This window comes from Coffea eugenioides, chromosome 4 (genome assembly GCF_003713205.1).
Source record: "Coffea eugenioides isolate CCC68of chromosome 4, Ceug_1.0, whole genome shotgun sequence".
Lineage (NCBI taxonomy): Eukaryota > Viridiplantae > Streptophyta > Magnoliopsida > Gentianales > Rubiaceae > Coffea > Coffea eugenioides.
The window spans coordinates 12,032,181-12,049,479 of NC_040038.1; the positions used below are offsets into that span (position 1 = coordinate 12,032,181).

The following is a 17,299-nucleotide window of genomic DNA, read 5'->3' on the forward strand; positions in this document are numbered from 1 at the left end:
GAACTTTCATTGATAATACCTTAGTTTAATATTCAACATTGAATAATTAATTCTACTTGTCTTCATCTTTTAATACTTCATTTGATGTATGATATTAATACTTAAGCCCGGATCATTAGAGTTGATCTTACTAGTCTGACAAGAGGAGGAAGACACAGATGGTTTTGCCAAAGCCTCAGCCGCCGCCGCCACCGCCACCGCCACCACCATCATCGGCATCAAAAGCATCGGAAAATGATGACTCAGGCGGTCCACTTGGAGTATTTGGATTTAAAGATGAACATGTCTCGCCGGAAAAAGTCAGTGGTTGGTTTCAAGTGACACCCAAGTGTTGTCAGGTAATTAATTCTTAAAAAGTAGATAAATTAGCTCTAACAATTGTCATCACCATTAATCTTTAACGTATATGACTTAGGTTTTTTTTTTCTTTTTAAGTCAAAATTGAACATAGGTGATCTACACTTGATTCAATAAGTTTCTTTTTTTCTTTTTTTTAAATAAACATAGGTGATCTACACTTGATTCAATAAGTTTCTTTTTTTCTTTTTTTTAAATAAATGGGTTCACAAAAAACGAAAGAAAATTTTGTGCAACTAATGGTATTTAATAATTGCATTGAACAGCCATTCATGGTGTTGCATGGTGGAGTTTCAGCACTCATAGCTGAGGATCTGGGGAGCAGAGGAGCCTACTTGGCCTCCGGGAGGCGGAGAGCCGCCGGAATACAACTCAGCATTAACCATCTCAAGAGTGCACAAGTTGGTGATATTGTGCATGCTGAGGCCACTCCTCTCAATGCTGGCACCACTATTCAGGTGCTACATATACTATTTTTCCTTTGAAATGCACTTTTCTTTTTTAAACTAAAAACACAACAATAATTTTAACAATGAAAATGGTTGATCATTTTGTCCTGCTATAGATTATTTGCTGAAAAGTCAACTCTTAAAATTTGATAAATTAACTAAATATAGGATAAATTTACTCTTACAATTTGAAATTTGTTGTCTATGTTGAAAAAGAATGGATGAGTTACACATAAGATATGAGAGAAAAATAGAATAAAACTAGAGGAAAGAAAATTTGCTCTTTTCTTTTGAGATCAGAAAAATAGATTATAATTTTATTTGACTTTAGGTTTTCTATGGCTGATTTTGGCTTTACTTAATTTTACTTTTTCCCACGTATTTAACCTTCCTATGTTTTATTTCTTTGGCTAAAAATTCATTTCTTTTTCTTCCCATTTCTGTAGTTTGATTTTTAAATTAAAACTCAAAAAGTCTCGTGACATATTCAAAAGTTACGTGTCATAAAAAGAGGAATTATAATTTAACGTTACATATGATTCGAGGTACATATTTAACGCTCGGTTGTGAGCTTTCTTTAATACTAATTAAGCTAGCTAGCAAGTTGGTGCATGTTTTTTCTTGTACTTAACCTTCTTTGGATTCTGAATTTTTTCAGAAAATTTCACTTGACACATTTTTCAATCATCTTTTTATTTTACATATACTACATTATTACAATATATTTTTCTATAAAAACTCCAAAAAATTGCAATACAAATAGATTGCAGCCGACTTAAGAGATAGATCACCTCCCTCCCTCCGTCCCCCCCTCTCTCTCTCTCTCTCTCTATATATATATATATATAGACACACACACACACAAAAGCACATGTATGTGATGCTAAGACTACTTGTAGTGTGAGGTTTTTGAGGAATAAAACTGAAGTAAATCTTCTAGTAAAAAGACCATTGGTCATCATTTTTAGCTCATTTTTGCCTTCATTATTATTGTGCCTTGAATTTATTTGTTTGTCATTTTCCCAACACATAGTCAAATTGCTGCTCGTGATTGTCCATTTATTTATTTATTTTGGGTGCGATTATCCATTTATTTGTTTATATTCTCAAAGAACTTAGCAATACCTCTTAGTAGTGTATTAGAGCCGGCCAATGACATGAACATGGTTCTTTTATTTTCCTAAGTATACAAATACCAGAATTTTACTATATCCCACTAAGAATAACTACAAATTCATCCTAATTACAATCACACATCCATTCTCATTGATTATATTTAGGGGGAGCAATCATAATCATGGAAAAATCTTAAAAGGCTTTTTTTATGTATTCATTTCTGGTACTGCTTGGCAGGTATGGGAAGTGCGGTTCTGGAAGATTGATTCCTCAAATTCTGTGAACAAATCTTTATTAGCAACATCAAAGGTTACAGTTCGATGCAATATGTCAGCAAATGCCGTAGATGGTGGAAACAACCTTAAACATGCAAAGTTATGAGTACATCTTTTGTTGTTAAATTTCCCTTTCATCAATAATTCATGCACAAACATTTTACATATGCTTATCCCTCGTCTTCCTGCAAGCTTAAGAGCTTTTTCTTTTCGGCTTTGTAATGAATAATAGAGTAAATTTTATATACACTGATAGTATATATACTATTATCGTTAGATTCATGATACATGTGTAAAAGTTCGATTTCAAATTCAAATTTTACATAATTGTCATTCATCCAACGCTGACAATGTATACACTATAAATATAGGAAAAATTAATCATAAATAATAAGCACATCAAGCTTCTACATGTAATCTAATTTCTGATACTAAATTTTGGTTGTAAAAATGGTATTAAAAATTCTTACTTGTTTTTTTCTATTATTTTTTCTTGAGATATAGGACATATTAATATTCTTGTAACCAACAAAAATTATTCATCTATGTCATGAGCAACATAAAAAGAGACACTCGAATTTGACCATAAAACTATCATGATGGTTTGAAAATCACACAGTCACTTTAAATTGCTCACGTTGTAAGGCTCCTCCCCGTTAATTGAAGAGAATTTCGTTTCAAATCGGACTCATCTATGAATGTTTTGTCACTTAACTTGCATAGAATATTTTGGTAGTGCAAAATTGATCAAAACTATAATGAAAGCTGTAAAATTTAATGAATTTAATTTTAATTTTTATATATACTTTAAGCAATTGGAGAAATGTAATATGGATTTTTTTTTTCCGAAGTTGACCGGATTTGCACTTTGCACCTATTTTAGTGCCTGTCAGCCCACACGTTCGCCAACTCTCAAAACATCGCCACAACCGCCAGCAGCGCCACTCCGCCGCCACCACCGCCACCGCCCGCCCTAGCTGTTAATCTATGTCCCTAGAAAAGTTCGATCAAACCCAGATGCCGGTGGCCACGGCTGACCTATCCCCGACATTTCCCCTTCCCCAAGAACTCATTATTGACATCCTGTTACGACTCCCTACAAAATCCATCGGCAAATTGAGGCTCGTTTCGAAGCCATGGCACTCTCTACTCTACGACCCACTATTCATCAAAGCCCACCTTGCCTTCCACCTCGATGACCAGGAAAAACTCATCATCGTTTCCTCCTCCAGTACTCCCGCTTTCCAGTACTTCACGATCAATTTTTCCACCACAACTTTCCCCTCCCCTAACAATTACGTCAGGATTTCACAAAAGCTCAACCGTCTTTTAGAGAACACATTGAGCAGCGCCAGAATTGTGGGTTCTTGCAATGGGTTGGTGTTGGTAGCAAATGATGGATTGAGAAGGCGTGAGTTTAGCAGCAAACATTTACTAGCACTTGATACCATGTATTTGGTAAACCCCACAACCAAGGAGCGTTTAAGATTACCAAAGGGCCCTTTTAATTTGGTGGTTGGGAATGCCGGGGTTGCTTTCGGTTATGATAGTTTTAATGATGACTATAAAATCATCTGGCCTTATGGGGGTACAACTATTAGGCGTTCTGAAAATTTTGTAATTGTTTTCAGTTTGAGGAATGGGACTTGCAGGAGACTTTATAATTGTTCTTACGCTCCTACTACTCATTCTGGGGTGTTTCTGAACGGTTCTGTGCATTGGCTTGCTCAGTCTAGAGTTGATGAATCGCAGGTTATAGCCGCTTTGGATTTGAGTACCGAGGAATTTAAGCAAGTGCCATGGCCTAGTGCTGGTTGTAGCACTCGCAATTGGGGTTCATTGGCGTCTTCTAAGCAGCTTGTTGTTCTTGGTGGATGTCTAGCAATGGTTGTGGAGCAATCTAGTCAGCAGATGGATATTTGGATGATGAAGGATTATGGTGTTGGAGAATCTTGGACCAAATTTGGAGTTATTATACCAAAAGTTGTTGAACATTATTATAAACCTATTTGTCTATTGGGGGAGGATGATGTTGTTTTGGACAAGAATGGTCAGAACCTTGTTGTTCATAATTTGAGAGATGGAACTACAAGGGAAATATTGGTTGCTGGCATTAATAGAGATACTTCCAGAGATGTTGGCTGCTTTCTCGAGAGCCTTGTCTCGCCTACTTTCTACAGTCAGAAATGGAGAGCAACATCATTTTGAGGGTTTCAGTTGAAAATTGATGGTAATGAAGTTAAAAGCTTACAAATTTATTAATTATGTGAATTACATTTCATTTAGATTGTCATAAAACTTGGTGATTACCTGGGTGGCTATTTGGTTATTAGATTTCCTGCTGGAGTAGGCTTTTGTGCAAATTTCAATTATTGACATGTATGTGTACTGGAACTTATGCACTCCTTTCTGGTTTATTGAACAAAAGAATTCTGAAAAAGGGAACATTGAATTAAAAATCCAAAAGAAGCTCATTACCTGATTGAAGTCAAAAGATGAGGAAGTGAAATTATGTATCCTAAATGGGGAAACAATTATTGCCAATTGCATGGTGCATAAATAGGGGTTATTGGTTTCTTTTTTTGGGCCAGTGTCAAGTAAGTAACGCCGAATGCTCACACTTGCTGCTTTGCAGAAAAATGGAAAAAGAAAGCTGGGAAACAAAGAGAGAGTGTTGAATAATTTGAGCTCTGTCTTGAATTTTAACTTTCACCATTCCAGTTTCTGGATCAATCATTTTATTTGGTATTTCTGCATTCTTTTTGGTCTCCATTATCATTTTTTTTTGCTGCTATAATTACAGAAAGGATCTATTTTATATTTTTCAATCTTCTTTCTTGATCAGCTGATGGATTTGGTGGACCTAAGCCACTAGTTTAAATAGGTCTTTTAGGACGTGCAACTGCGTGCATGCTTAAACCAAGTACCAAGCTGTTCAAGATTGATTGAATATTTTCTGCTCATGCATGCAGTCCTATGATCTTCTTCTATTTTGACTTCTAAAGAACACAAAATACTTGAGCTTCCCAAACTTTTGCTACAATATTGCATTTACTTCTACAATTTAGTATTATTCTTAGTGTCTCTTGATGTTTTAGTTGAATCACTGTGAGGTATAAAATCCTTCGATTCAGCATGCAAGACGAATGTTTTAACTCTAATTTTTGGAACTATGAATTTGTTTAGGTGATGAAGTTCGGCCCAAATTTGCATCTGGTTGAATAGATTTTGGCCTTTAATGAGATACTGACTTGATCACATCAGTGTTGATATCTTTTATATTTGTTATTCTTGTTCGATTTTCTTCTTGTTCTTGTGGTGATTTCCTTTCCCTTTATTTCAATATTTGTCTTTTCAGATTGGAGTATTTGCAAGGTGAAGATGCTGCAGGATATGCTTCAAACTATTTTGGTACTTAGGTTGGAGACTAGTCAATCAGTACCTAATAAACGGAGGGCAAACCAATAAGATGTCATTCACTAGTTTGGCAGGTTGATTTCACTTTCTTTTGCTAAACCGAGCATTTCAACTCTTGATGCTGTAAACTCTATTTTTACATTATTCTGTTTCATTTTTGAGATTTGAACTGATTTTATTTGATCAATCTGCTGATGTGCATGCAACAGATTTCTGATTTCAGTTAAGGATGACTGTGCACCTAACAATTTTGCTCCGTCGTAACATTTCTGACATTAAATATTTCAAGATGCAGAGACATATTTTTAAATGATTCAGCTCTCGATGTTGTGGTATATGCAGCATTTTCTGGCTTCTACTTGGATGTGCCATCACCTATTATATACACAATGAATTGGATAGAGCTACAAAGCATTTAAATATGAATAATCAGTCTACACGAGTCAGATTAGTTAGTAGTGACATTGACTAGGTGATCGTGAAGTTTCAAATACGACTTGAAGCCCTCACTGTTCCCTCTTCCCCACTATGAGTCTTCGATTCTCTTCTTGAATAATAAAAAAGTTGCAAACTATTAATGATGACGCTTACAATGATGGATTTCTTAATTTTTTGATGGCTCTTGAAATTCAAGATATCAACTTGCTTTGCTGACATAATCTATATTCATCTCATTTATGTTTTTGGTCTATACCATTTGGTTATTTGGATTCCGGCTTTTTGGTTGGTTTAACACATTTTGGTTAAACATTTTAGATAAGAGAACATTTGACAAAAGAAATAGAAGAAAGGGTCAATAGCAATTTATTCCCTGAACGCTGGGGATTTTTCCACTTTGCCCATCTAAAACACATAAAAATACCCTGAGACTAATAATCTGCTCATTTTTAATAAGTGAGTTGGCAAAAGGTGTGAAAAGGCCACTTTACCCTTTTGGGCTTGAAATTTCTGTAGTAGTTATTTACATTTAACAGTTACAAATGTAAGTAGTTTGGAGCACCACTACCAGCTTGGAAGGCAGTGTTTCACAGGGGCATTTATGTCTTAAAATTTGTGAGGTCGTCTTACCATATTACAAGTTACTAACATTGTTGGTCTGAGGCTGTAAAGTGCTTATTTTTTGAGTTTACAGTTGAACAATTTCCAATTTTCAGGCTGTGAATTGATATTAACTCTAAAAGAAAAAATGAAGATGAAATATCTAATTGTCTACTTGCCCAAATCATGTACAATCATCCAAGAAAATCGTAGTCTTCTTTGATGTTGTCATCCCCTATTTTATGTTTTTTCCTTTTAAAATTTAGAATGATGCACCTTTTTTTTTTTTTAGTGTAAGTGAGAGAGTTCGAATTCGAAATCTCTTATTTACACTCCTTTCTCCCAAATCATCTGACTCACCCCTCCCCGAAAAGATGTACTATTTGAATATATTTATTGCAGCATAATTGTATCTTTTAAGTATGGAGATTTCATGATAAAGCCACAAGTCAAAGGAGTAACGGACATAATTTTCAACAACTCAAAATATGTAAATCCATACAGTTTACCAAATTCTGTAGTATTGACTCTTAACGAAATTGTAGAAAAACACAAGTGAAAGAAGAAGTCCTAACGGAGGAACTACTATTAGGACTGAACCGGTTTTTTACTGATCTCGAAAAGAATTATGTACTCGAGTCGAAAAATCATTTTAATAATTGATGTGAAATGATACAATTTGATAGCTTCAAATTGTTCTATTAAGAGAGTTTATTTAATGGTGGAAGTGGTTATTCCTGTTTACCTAAACTAAAAAATTGAGTTGGTGTTGAATAATACAAATTTTATGCACATGCATACATATAGAATTATACATCTTAACTATAAAAATCAATGAGAAAAATAAAAAGAAAGCAAAATTACTTAAATAGAATTTTGAGGAAAAAAATAACTCTCAGAAACTTGGTACCGTTGTATTTCTTACATAATTTGGTATGTCATCACATAATTTTATTTCACGTCTAAATTCTATCCGTACAATACTAACTTAAATATATAAATACAACTTTTTTGTCTGTAAATGTATACCAAATTTTGGAAAAAGTACAATAATTGTACACAACCATACTAAAGCCAATCGTACCTGTCCCAATCCCTGAAATATCTGTAACACTGTACAAGTCTACCATCCATTTTTCTCCAGCTTCATTTTCTACCATCCAATCCATGTACATAGCCTGCCTTGTTCACCTCATAAGCCATGATTTTGATACAACAAATTTCTTGAATGGACTAATTTTACAAAATTCAAGCTCCAAATTTTGAGTCGAGTGTGAAAAGACATGCCAACATTGAGTAGCATCACAGCCATGTAAAGAAACCATATGATACTTCTTAAAATTTTTCCATTGCAAATGATCAGAAGTTCAAAAAAAGCAATCAAGAAATCTAACTAGAAAAAGATATCCATGGATGATTGATGCATCTTTTGATGCTCCAACTAATGTGATTATTATGGGTCACTTGTTTAGCTTTTATTGCTAAACATAAAAAAAAAAACTGCACAATTTTTAAAACTAAATAAAGATATGTGGGCTGGGCTTTTATTGGTATTATTTACAAGTTCGTAACATTTTAATTTCAGACCTATATTTTAGGCCTAAATCCAGCCCAACCCATTTATGTTACTTGTCGAACCCATTATTTCTTGGGCAAATCAGTTTGAGCTTGGGTCAATCCAATCCAGGGTTATACAGTAAAATCCAGATGCACACATGATTATACATAAGTTTTTGACTATGTATTAACACAAATCTTTTGACATCCTGGATCAGCTCAAAACAGTACAAATCCACCAGGCTGACTTTTCAGACAAACAAGATCCGAAGATCTTGACTTCTAAAAAATTCACAATATAAAGAAAAGAATCTCAGTCAAGAAACTTCACATACTAGTTTTCAGAATATGCATTTAACTATGGATAATCTTGATGAATTAGGCCATGGAACTTGAATGATGACCATTTGATCATTATAGCTGAACTCCACATCAATTCCATCAATCATGCAAGATATAGGTTTCTCTGATGCAAAAACTCTCATTTCTCCACTTCCCATGACTCCTATACTCACTGAACTTTTGTCATCATCATCATCATATATCAGAGACTCCACAGCACCACCAGAATTGAGCATATTTACCAGTCCAATGGAAGCAAATTGGACCAATTTTTTGGTCAAGACAGTCACAGGAGAAACAATCATTAGCTCATATTCAAATGGCTTCAGACAGATTCCCATATTATCTGATAACTTTAATAACTTCAACCTTTTCTCCCGTTGCATATAGATTGCAAAGAGTTCCACCCCTTTTAGAGGAATTGGATTCCTTCCATTGCTCCATTCAATATCTTCAGGACTTGCCAAGCAGGTAACAGGAACTGAAAATTCACTCGCACTTTTGTTTCTCCTAGTTACAGGGCACCATCCCCCTCCTTGACAGTTAAATGCTCCAAGAACTCCTGTAAACTGTAAAAATGCATCCAAGAGCCACAGTAAAATGACAGGAATTGAACTCCTAATCAAAGGGAATGATATATCGTATGTGTGGAATCTGCATGTCTAAACGTTAATAATTGATGAGCACAGTTGAGAAGCATTATTGTTACTGTATATTTAGAAGACAAGGTTAACCCTCATTGACAGCACAAAAATGTTCATAATTCAAAGGGAGGATGAAAGAATTAATCCAAAATTCTTACCTTGTTAAGATTCCAAATTTTGAGCATAGTTTTTCCATCATGTAGAGGGTCTTCAAAGAGGCAGTCTCTGGTGGGTAGAGCATAGTGTTGACACCTTAGGATGGAGCCATCAGGTAAAACTAGGCTTTTAAGCAGCTGAAAGTTGTGTTTTCCGACAGAATCACTAACATAGATTGGTCCTCCAGAGATGGCTCTAGAGGCAGCATGAAATTCTGCACATGGATGAGTGGATTGGAACATGTCCCAATCAGGTTGTATGAAATTTCCCATCCATAGGCTATTGTAAGCACAGTGCACCATGTGACACCCTTGAAGCCAAAATGTACCATTAGGATCTCCAGATGGATCAGTACACCAGAAGTCATCCCCTGAATGTAGGAATGGCACAAAATTAATCTACATATAGCATTAGTGGTAAATAGACAGCAAGATCATGAACTCAATTATAGAAGGCAAGATTAACCATCAAGAAGGAGAACAGCAAAAAAATTCTATCATCTAATATTTTCAATGAAGAATATATTATAAAGGTCTTTTTTCCCTTGTATGATTTAGCATTCCCACAATTCTTTGAATATGATACATTAGAAGGGTTGTCGTAAAAATTTTTGAGAAACAAAAGTTCCTAAGTTTCAAAATGGTCTAAATAAAAGGTCAAAAGAAAATAGAATAGTAGTTAAAAGCAACCTTTAGCTTCGAAAATGTTAAAATCTACTTACTTAGGCAATGAAGTATAAAAAAAAAAGTCCTTAATTGACATTCTCTAATTTATTAATTTGGCTAAATAGAAGAACATAAATAGATGTGAGAATAATATATTATTCAGGTTAGCTAGCTTACCAACACGTCCAAGAGCTATAGCCTCTGTTCCAAGATAAAAGAAATCATTGCAGTGCTCCATGCTAGCAATCACACCATTGCCTTTAAAATGCTTTCTCACTGAAGCTGTTAAGGCTTTATAGTAAGCTTTAGCAAGCTCAACTCGACCTCCAAATTCCTCACATAGCATCTCTAGCAACTGCAAAACCAATAGAATGGTTCTGCACTTTTAATACTATATTAATCTTACTTTTCTATTAAGCCCGTTGTTTTACAAGCCATGTTGACATACACAAAGGATCTATGTCCCCCAAGCTCCTAAAAATACTAGCATTTAATTTGTCTATATATAGCAAAACTTAATTTGTCTATATATAGCAAAACTCAATTTTTTTCCATTATTGAATAAATGAATTTTCTCCTTTGAAGTATTCTCCTTCCATTTTTCACTAGATCTTTCTACTACTTCCATTTTGTCTTTACATGGGGTCTAAGTCTAGTTTTCCTTTCATTTTCCTATTAAATCTGATTTGGAAAAGAGCAATCGTTTACGCTACATAACAGCAACAGGGTGAGCTAATCATATTTGTTATCAATTACAGTCGGTGCCCTCTACATTATCAACAACATGTCATAATAGAAGACCTAAAGATAGTAATCCATGCAAGAAGATTATGAGCCAGCCAATTGTAAACATCCCTGCAAATATATGTAGACCACTATGATCCAAAAGGATAAAAATGGAATAAAGGCATTATCTTAAAAGGTTCATAACTTACATGTATCACATCTACCTTGACCCCATCAATGCCAGCAGATTCAAGATGTGAATGCAAGCCTTCATACATCTCCTGAACTTTTTCTGGTGGGACCAGTCCAACTCCATTGTTGACAATTTTGTCCACGGCCAAATCTTCCATAGTCATCTGCAATCCCTGTGACAGTTTAGGACTAATGACCCTAGACTCAGGCATGCTTGGGACATTAGGTCTAATCCCACCCCAGTATCCACACAGTGCATGCCAAACGTAAACATGCTCTACACTCCTAAACTCCTCCTTAAGATCACTAACAAATGCAACCATGCCCTTATCACAGGGTACCCTAGAACTTGTATAGTCTCTAAATTTGTAATTTTCTTCAAATTTTACTAACCTACAAGGCATTTGTTCACCAGCTGAAGTCCTATTCATGCCTTTTTGGTCATTAACATCATCATCATCATGACAAATGGATTGCCATCCATCATCTATTAGGACCATTCCTGGAGGGCACCCACCCTCCACTAGGGATTTTACCCCTTCCCAAACCCCTTTTGGGGTTACCTTAAGATAAAAGGCATCCCATGTGCACCAACCAAATTTATCAACTATATCTGGTGGACGCTTCTCCTCAAGAAGCTTAAAGGTCCCTAGATGGACCTTGATCACCTTCATTGCCTCCTTCACTAGCTGAAATGGATCGTCTCCAACGTGCATGTACAGACTACTGCAAAAACGCGATCTGCAAACTTTGCTTGATCCACTCTCCAAGCAAATATCCAAGTAATCCTCCATGCCAGGCTGCAATGAAGCTCTAAACGGTCCTTCAAGAATTGGAAGGAGAAGAACATAGGGGCGGCCATTGTCTGATTTATCAAGAATCATCATTTGTGTCTCATGTTCGACATCCTTACTAGAATTTCCAACCCATTGAGTGGTCCACCAGACTTTAAATCTAAATATGCTCATGAATCTTATGTTCTTGAGCTTACCAAGAGGGACTACATGGCGGCTTTTTGGTTCTATAGCATCAAAGCCAATAAAACTGCCGACCATTTTTCTGGTTAAGTCTTTGGAGAAAAATGGAGATGGTGTGGCAACAATGTTGGCAGGGACTTCAGTTAGAATTGGATGACCATTGGCTAGAAACTGTGTCCCTTCAAGAGCGATTGACGAGGGTTTTTGATCATCTTCAACCCCCATTACTTCAGAGGCACCTTTGCTCAAGCTAGGAGCCATAACTGTTAAGGAATCAAGGAACTGGTTTTGAGTATACAAGTAGGAAAGTAGAAAAGAAAGGAGCTATTTAAATTCTTTGAAATGAAATGTTGTAATCAATGCAGGACTGGAGAGGGTTTATATAGACATTTGAGGGGGGAAATCGAATCTAGAGGTATGTGATAAAGTATGAGAAAATAATTTCTCAAGGCATGGTTGTGGTATATTGATTTGTGGGAACAACCTACAAGTTGGCTACAGTGAGATTTGCTTTCATGGCCATAGGGCCTTCCAGTGGCTAAGCCAACACCGTAGCGTGAGATTGACGGTCATTTTGGCGGTTAGAATAAAGTTAGTAGGACCAATTGAATTAGTATAATACTATGTACCCAAGAAAATACATTTTTGGATTGCCATTTTTTCCTCAAAACATTTTTACATTTTTCTTGAACACCATTTCAATTACCTTTTATATTACATACATCAAATTACTGCAGCATATTTTTTTTAAAAAAAAAATCTCTAAAAAATAGTAATCCAAACGGTATATTAATTTTTCTTTTTACTTTTTTACCAACAAAACAAGAAGAAGATATTTAAATAGTGGAAAGCATGTGACTACAATATGTTAATATGCTTTTGAATAAACCAAGTCACTTAGGCTAATCCTCATTTCAGAAGAACATCTATAGTTGATCTCAGAGGATAGTTTGGCCTAGAAAAGGAAAATAAATCTCAACCATACAAGACCAAAATGCTCTTGGTTATTGAAAAATTTTACTTACTTATCTATCCTACACGTAATCCAATTCCTGCACTAGCCTATTTTGGGAGGGCTCAACTGGTTGCTGGTTACTTTCTTGAGGCTTCTGGCTACTTTTATTTTACTATCTTTCTAGCCATAATCTTGAGGCTTCTGGTTACTTTTATCTTATCTTTCTTGGAATATGGAAACATCTCAAAAAAGGAAGGAAAAAAAAAAACAATGCTGCATGCTTTTTGTCTTATCACTTCTTGGCCATGCCAAAATTGCTTGGCTCCAAACAATGTTTTGAAAACCGGATCGGACCGACCGGTTCGATCGGTTGAACCGCGAACCAACCATGGAACCCGTCCGGTTCTATGCCATTGTTGACTTTGCCAGAAAATCGGTCAAAACCCGGTTGAACCATGAAAATCGCCGAACCGGATTGAACCGACGGTTTTTCGGTTTTCAACTTTCCCTTTTTTTTTTTTTTTTTTTTTAAGTTTTGCAAAATGCATCTATCAAGATTCAAACTCAAGACCTTTGTAATAGAAGACCAATGTATCAACCGTTGCACCATCACATCTTATTAGTTTTTTTCGATAACTTATTTATATAAAACAAACACTCATATTTCTTTTTTTCATTTTTCTTACAAAACCTCATCCTCTCATGACTCTTTCTTTTTAATTTTCAACTCTCTCTCTCTCTATCCTTTTTTCTTTTATCACTCCCTTCTTGATCAAAACTCTTTATTTTTAATTTATTGATGTTTTCTTCCATCTTTTAATTTTGTTTTTGTCCATTAAACTGAAAAAAGTTAAAAAAGAATTATTTTTCTTTAACCCAAATTATTTAATGCCACAACCACTCACTTTTGTCTCATTTTTTGTTTCTTATCAAGTTTACATTTCTATTTTCGATTCTCTTGACTTCCTTCGAACTCCAAACTTCCTTTTTTAAATTGCAATCTCTAAATCCCAAAACGTAAATTAAAATTTAAGTTCACAATGTCTAAATTCTCATAGACGTGAATTTTGTATAATTTCAAAATATTGTGATATTTTTGGGTTGGATTTAGATATAATTGAAATTGAGATGAAATTTATTGTTTTAACTTATAATTTAAAAAATTTATTTTTAAAAATTCAAGTTATTAAAAAATAGTAAACTTTTCATCATATAAAGTATTAAATTAGTCCATTACATGTCTTTTTTGTGCATGTATATATTTATATAAATTATTTTTAAAAAAATTCATTGAATCGGGGTTGAACCAGTCCGACCGATTAAACCTCGACCCTTTCACTTCATCGGTTTAATTAATGGTCCGGTTTTTAAAACATTGGCTCCAAAAGAAATTGCTGACTATCTTGACCAGTGAACTCATTATCAATGGGACCTCTCCAGATGTCCTCTAACACTTTAGTTTGTTTTCTCCAACCATACGTTGTGGTTCTTTCTCGAGCATTCATTCCTCTTTGGACGTTTCGTGCTACTTCACCAACCTCATTAAAGACTCAAAGTTGGCAGACAACGAATATAATTCTCTGTTTACTACTATGAAGACAGTGAAAAGGAGCTAAAAGCCTAAAACAGCAACAAGTATAAAATAAAAATAAAACGAGTACACAAACAAGGAAATGAACATAGGGGAAAGTTTTTCAAGGGAAAAATAAATAGAATTAATAGGTTATGCAGATAATGAGTAGCTTTTTTTTTTTGGGGAGAGAGATGTCAACCCGGAATTTATTAATAATAAAAAAATAAATAAAAATTGAAGGAAAAATTAATCTAGTACCTGCTCTAACATAATTTTACTTTCCTTTCAAATTAGAAAATTGCACTTTTCACAAAATACTAATTTCAAGTGCCTCTTAGTCGTGCTTCTTTAGCAATTCAATTTTACAATTAATACCTCGATTTTGTGCGTTATAGAAGACACTTTGATCTCTAAAAATTCAAATGGCACAACAAATCGCAAACCTTGACTTCACATGCAATGTACAAATTTTTTTTTTAAGTCGACATGACCAAAATCACCCAAACAATTCTTACAAATTCATCCCTATTGGAGCCCTCTTTGTGGCATCAGACAAAATCTTTCTGTATATACAATCGCTTTATCTTGTAGCACACTGTATTTTTCAATCTCTTTCATGATTTGTTTGTCGGCCCTGGCATGAGGAATCATCCAAGCAAAAGAAAAAAGTGTGTCCAAGAGATGGTGAACTGTACAAAGCTTGGGACATTCAAGAAAATCTTGCTTCTCACTAATTCCTAAAAGGATATAAAGTAGAGGCACATTCGAGGCTTGAGTAAAGGTCTATGTTTAACTAAAGTTCTCCTTGAATTATGTGACAGATTGTGAATCAAAAGTGTAGAAGTAATTCCTTCAAAACAAAAAAAGGTGTAGGAGTAATTTGGTTCATGGCAAGATGGAATTCAAACATGCATGGTAGAAAAATTTTACCTTATGCCCCCCTTCTATGAATTCGAGTTTTCGCAATTACAGATACCAGTTATATCCTATAATTTAGACACTAAAGCAACAAAATATGAAAATAATAATCTTTTCACTCGTTAAACAATATGCCTCATCATTACTTCATCCATTCAATTTCAAATTCACCATATTTAAACTATTAATTGTATGGACCAACTGCAATTACAGGAGTCCCTTCCCTATTCTTTCTGTCACAATAGTGAATGTAAAGGAATACAAATTTAAATTTGGATCTTACAAGAATTATAATTTACCACATAAAAAGTAATTTTTTATTACAACTCACACCCCCCCCCCCTAAGAGTCAGCACAGGCAAATTTCACCCTCGCAACTCTCAAAGTTTGTATCTAATGCCGGTCTCAAAGATTGTTGACCCCGTTTACGCGTGAAACAGGTTTTCTCCATTTTTTTCCCTTTGGATTAATAACGTTGGTAGAAAGACAACATGCATATATTAAGGGGAGAGAATAGTGGCTCTCATCCCACCGTCAGTTGCTCTCTATTATATATTTTCCCCACCTTTGGGGCCTTTAGTCAGTTAATTTGCCCTTAGATTCAAGGATCCTACTTCATATATACGTGTCAAGAACAAAATCACACACAGCTGATGGAAAGACGCGACGTTCAAGAACTCTTTGATTGCAATATTTCATCTTCTTTGGTTCGTATGAAGAGAAGTTGAAATAGTCAAATAGTGATATGACAATTTGACATTTAATGTCAAAATTTTCCCCATTCTCCTCATGCCTGTCAATCGGGCCTAATGATTCGGGTTTTCATAAGCTCAATCTCAACTTATTTAATTTGAAATATTTTCGGGTTTCGGGTTATGAGTTTCGGGTTCATAAATGTGAAGTTCATATTCAACTCACATAATATTCGAGTTGTGAGCCTTAGTCGGGTTTAGTCCAAACTCACTCATTACTCCTTAATTTTTTAATATAGTTACTATAACTATTAAGTTGTAAAACTAATTTAACATTTACAAGACTATACTATTAAAACTAAACATGAACAAATCATAGTTCTTAAAAAGTATATAAACCAAAATTTTTTCAATAATATTTATATTTAATTCGTTCAAAATGCATGAAAAATAGTAATAAAACATGCGATCATAAGCCAATACATCTTTAAAAGTTGAAACTTTTTTTATAATCTTGTGATTTGAATCCAAACATGCTTGATGATTTGTGTTTGTAGATCAAAAGAAATCAACCAATATTATGCCAACACAAAAATTTATTCAACCAATAAGAAAAGTTAGAGATTCAGTTATGCATCACCAATATTAGCTCTAAAGAAAACTCATGAAAGAGTCTTTAGATGTATTTTTATATTTTGTAATATATATTTAGTATTTAATAATAATATATTTGGATATATAATTATACATAATATCAAAATATAAATATTATATATATATACAAATAATTAAAGGGCCGGGCCTATATCGGATTTGAGCCTAATAGGGTCCAAGCTCGGCTCATATTTAATTCGATCTTAATTTTTAGGCTCAGACTCAGACCGGCTCACTAAAATGTCGGGTTCATCGGGTTTTTTGTCTGGCCGAACGAGCCGAGTTCGGGCTAATCTAGTCCCATTGACAATCCTAATTCTCCTGCCTCAAGTGCTGCCATCCACTTTTGTGACTAGAGACAAATCGAGTCTAAATCAAGTATTGTGGTGCTCGAGCTCAACTCGACAATAAGGAGGCACTGTTCGAAATCGAGCGGGTAGCAGAAATGAAAATCGAGTTCGAGCTCAAAGAATTGTTCAAAAACTCAAGATCAACTCGATTATGCTTTGATTTTTTTGTGAAATGTTCAAACTCAAGTCAAGTACTCGAACCCGAGATCCTTGTCCAATTCCAGAAATGTAATCAAGTGCTGCCAC

The 17,299-nt window shown here is 34.7% G+C and overlaps 3 protein-coding genes across 3 annotated transcripts; 2 read left to right on the top strand and 1 right to left on the bottom strand.

The window, feature by feature from the left end:
* Positions 1-158: 158 nt before the first annotated feature.
* Positions 159-2,303, top strand: LOC113769047 (1,4-dihydroxy-2-naphthoyl-CoA thioesterase 1-like). The gene is made up of 3 exons (XM_027313531.1): positions 159-338; positions 624-815; positions 2,160-2,303. The coding sequence occupies exons 1-3, from the start codon at positions 159-161 to the stop codon at positions 2,301-2,303; spliced, it is 516 nt and encodes a 171-aa protein (XP_027169332.1).
* A 911-nt stretch (positions 2,304-3,214) lies between these two features.
* Positions 3,215-4,405, top strand: LOC113769048 (F-box/kelch-repeat protein At3g06240-like). Its single transcript, XM_027313532.1, has one exon. It carries the CDS (start codon positions 3,215-3,217, stop codon positions 4,403-4,405), a length of 1,191 nt encoding a protein of 396 aa, XP_027169333.1.
* A 4,016-nt stretch (positions 4,406-8,421) lies between these two features.
* Positions 8,422-12,269, bottom strand: LOC113767397 (galactinol--sucrose galactosyltransferase-like). Its single transcript, XM_027311478.1, has 4 exons — positions 10,952-12,269; positions 10,194-10,371; positions 9,354-9,721; positions 8,422-9,120 (listed from the first exon to the last, which is right to left on the bottom strand). The coding sequence occupies exons 1-4, from the start codon at positions 12,170-12,172 to the stop codon at positions 8,551-8,553; spliced, it is 2,337 nt and encodes a 778-aa protein (XP_027167279.1). The 5' UTR covers positions 12,173-12,269; the 3' UTR covers positions 8,422-8,550.
* Between the last annotated feature and the right edge of the window lie 5,030 nt (positions 12,270-17,299).